Genomic DNA, 3636 nt, shown 5'->3' with positions numbered 1-3636 from the left:
TGTTGATGCCCCTCAAAACCCTTAACCATTTTCTAATAACTTTAGGGAAACATAAATTATCTAGGTCTTAAGAGTTTTAGAAAACCACTGTTTAAATCTTTCTTTATTTTAGAGAAGAGGAAGCTGAGGTTACAAAAGAGTTGCTCTACATGACATGAATTGCCAGGTAGTGGTAGAGCAAAAAGTCCCACAGCCAAATCCCTGACTTCAGAGAAGGCCCTTTTCTAATATACTATAGGGCTTCTTGCTTGGGGGTCCTGACCTCAGGGTTTTACACACTGAGAATTCCTGGCACATGTCTCCTTTGGGGATCATTTTTTAAAAGGCACAGAGTATCTTCTGGGTAAATTTTCATCAGGTGCCAGGGCCTAGGATTTCAGAGATTGTTCTCAGAGCTTGTGCATTTCTTTCACTTCCCATTTCTTCTACTTCTAGCCCTTTCCAGAATGGTCTATGAACTCTGGAGAGGCTTGTTGAAAGAGGCCTCAACAGTCACTTTCAGGAGACCTTTCCTCCCTTCTCCACAGCCCAGTATTGCTGGTTATTTTATCATTGGAAACTGCAAGAGGGACAGCAGTAGGAATTTTCTCTCTCTCCTGTTATTTCATAGTGGAGCAGAAGATAAATCCAGTTGCGTCAGTCTCTAGAGCCCAAGGTTACAACATAGAAAAAGATTAAATTGAGATCAGGAGCCTTGGTTTCTAGTTCCAGCCCTGTCACCAACAGACTATGATATGGGACCAATCATTTCTGCCATTGGGGCTGCAGCTCCTGCATTTCAAAGTGAGGAGCATTGGTTAGACAATGTCCAGGTTCCTTTAAGGTGCTCACATTTGATGTTCTTGGTACTAGGAAAATTTTCTGAATTGAGGAAAAACCTTGGAGTAGTTCACATGCTATCTTTACCCCTTTATCCTAGGAATCATGGATCATGTCAACCATTCCTGGACCCAGAGTTTCATCCTTGCTGGTTTCACTACCACTGGGACCTTACGATCTCTTGCTTTCTTGGGGACCCTGTGCATCTATCTCCTTACTCTTGCAGGGAACACATTCATTATTGTCCTGGTTCAGGCAGATTCTGGACTGTCCACACCCATGTACTTCTTTATCAGTGTCCTCTCTTTTGTAGAGGTCTGGTATGTCAGCACCACAGTGCCCACACTGCTGCATAGCTTGCTACATGGGTGTTCACCCATCTCATCAACTGCGTGCTTTATCCAGCTATATGTCTTCCATTCCTTGGGCATGACTGAATGCTACCTGTTGGGTGTCATGGCACTGGACCGCTACCTTGCCATCTGCCGCCCTCTGCACTACCATGCACTCATGAGCAGACAGGTCCAGTTATGGCTGGCTGGGGCCACTTGGGTGGCTGGCTTTTCAGCTGCACTTGTGCCAGCCAGCCTCACTGCCACTCTGCCTTTCTGCTTGAAGAAGGTGGCCCATTACTTTTGTGACTTGGCACCACTAATGCGGTTGGCATGTGTGGACACAGGCTGGTATGCTCGAGTTCATGGGGCAGTGATTGGTTTAGCAACTGGGTGCAACTTTGTGCTCATTTTGGGACTCTATGGAGGCATCCTGAAAGCTGTGCTGAAGCTGCCCTCAGCTGCCAGTCGTGCCAAGGCCTTTTCCACCTGTTCTTCCCATGTGACTGTGGTGGCACTATTCTATGCTTCTGCCTTCACAGTATATGTAGGCTCCCCTGGGAGTCAACCCGAGGGCACAGACAAGCTTATTGCCTTGGTGTATGCCCTGCTTACTCCTTTTTTCAACCCCATCATCTATAGCCTTCGCAACAAGGAGGTGAAGGAGGCTGTGAGGAGGGTCACTGACAGGATTGGAACTATTTTGAGGGAACCCTGATGCTCTCATTTGTCATAACCCAGTTTCTTAGTAACTATGAGAATCAGCTGGTTGGTTAGTCAATTATCTGGTCAGACAAACACGCTGCACATACCTTTTCCTGGATTAATCAGAGCTGAAAGATGTAGAAAGAAAGGAGTTATGGTTTCTGATTCCATCCCATTCTAATGGGGAAGGAACGCCACAGAGGAGGAAAAAACTGACACTGGGCAAGGGTTTTAGCTGAATTTATGACTTAGAGAGACAGTGCAGTACCGAAAGAAAAAAAGTCAGACTAGAGCTAGGAGTGGCAACTTTACTTAAGATAGGATTCCTGGAGAAAAGCTAAGGAAGTGGAAAACAAGGTTGGCAACCAAGAGACTGAAATTATAGTTTGTGTAGTTTCAGATGTGGAGCAGTGAGCCATGGTCAGAAATCTTATTAGTTTGTGGAATCCAATGATTCTGGGTTATCATGGGACCAAAAGTAGCTTAATGGAGGAAAGAACTGCCAAGGCGGGTGCTGAAAGCTAGAGAAAATAATTTACTTTCTTATGTGGCAAAAGTAGTGTATTGGAGATGAGGGTGTTGTCAGAGTTCTCTTCCAATATCAAGGAATACATCTTAAAAATGATCTTGAGCATATGTAAAAAAAGAAGCAGCAAATAAACAAATGAAAAACTTTGCAAGTTTTATATATAAAGTACACATACCAAGTAGAATTGAGAATAAAAATAGAAAGTAGGGATAAAAGCTCTGATCACGTCCTATCACCTCTTTTCTCCCCAGCTCCCCTGTCATTTCTTCTGCTGAGCAGAATTTTGAAATTAATTAAGTTCAATCTCCATACTTTAATGATGTGTGAATTGAAGGCCAAGTGCCTGTTAAAGAATGGTCGGATAATTATTGAAAAAAACAGGAGCAAAACCTTTGCAGAGACTAGGTACTGCATAGGTCTTGAATACTCTCCATTTTTCTCATTCTTACATATTCCACTGGTGAAAACCAAATCAATTACTTTTTGTATGTCTGTCCTATGCCAGAAACAGTAATGGCTATTTTCAAATATTTTTAATTTAATCTCCATATTATCCTCCTGAATAAGGAGAAATATCCCAATATTTACACAATAAAATTAGAAAGATTGTTGGACTTACTGTAAGGAGACAGGAATTCAACCCTAGACCCACTCCGGCTGGGTGGGAGACCTTGGCAAGACTTCCTCAGCCTCATTCTCTCTGTCTGCAAAATAAGAGGATGGCAGGGAGGTGACAGACCCCATTCCTTTCTGGTGAGGGAGTTTTGATTCTATGATTGCAGCACTTCTTAAAGAAAGTGGGACCTGAACTAGGCTCCAACTGGTAAGATCTGAATATCCAAGGCAGAAAGGGAAAGGTGTTGGTCCACATTCAAATTTTGCCATTTTTTTGCCTATATGATCTCTGGCAAAAAACATAACTTCTCTCTTACCTAAATTTTGTTTTCTTTAAAATGTCTATAACAACAAAGTGCTCTACAGTTAACTTAAATAACACATACTAAGTGTTCAATAAATAAGTTAGCCTTATCGTCCCAGAGATAGGACAGTGTGGTGGCTAGAGCATGTACCTTGAAGGCTTTCTGCTTGTGTTCAAACATTAACGCTGCCCTTTGCTTATTGTGTGCCTTATGTGATACACTTACCTTCCATGTACCTCAGTTTTCTTATATGTAAAGTGGGGACAATGATAGAACTTTAAACACTGTTTAAATATTAATCATTATTACCTCAAAGTTTTCCACATCCACT

The 3636-nt window shown here is 42.4% G+C and overlaps 1 protein-coding gene across 1 annotated transcript; it reads left to right on the top strand.

The window, feature by feature from the left end:
* Positions 1-924: 924 nt before the first annotated feature.
* On the top strand, positions 925-1869 carry LOC123634809 (olfactory receptor 6N1-like). Its single transcript, XM_045546526.1, has one exon. It carries the CDS (start codon positions 925-927, stop codon positions 1867-1869), a length of 945 nt encoding a protein of 314 aa, XP_045402482.1.
* Positions 1870-3636: the final 1767 nt, after the last annotated feature.

This window comes from Lemur catta, chromosome 3 (genome assembly GCF_020740605.2).
Source record: "Lemur catta isolate mLemCat1 chromosome 3, mLemCat1.pri, whole genome shotgun sequence".
In the NCBI taxonomy this organism is placed as follows: Eukaryota; Metazoa; Chordata; class Mammalia; order Primates; family Lemuridae; genus Lemur; species Lemur catta.
This window is presented reverse-complemented; position numbering and strand designations above follow the sequence as displayed.

What these genes read in the sequence shown, in the direction of transcription:
- LOC123634809 (XM_045546526.1), top strand. Translation starts at nt 925, where the DNA reads ATGGATCATGTCAACCATTCCTGGACCCAGAGTTTCATCCTTGCTGGT.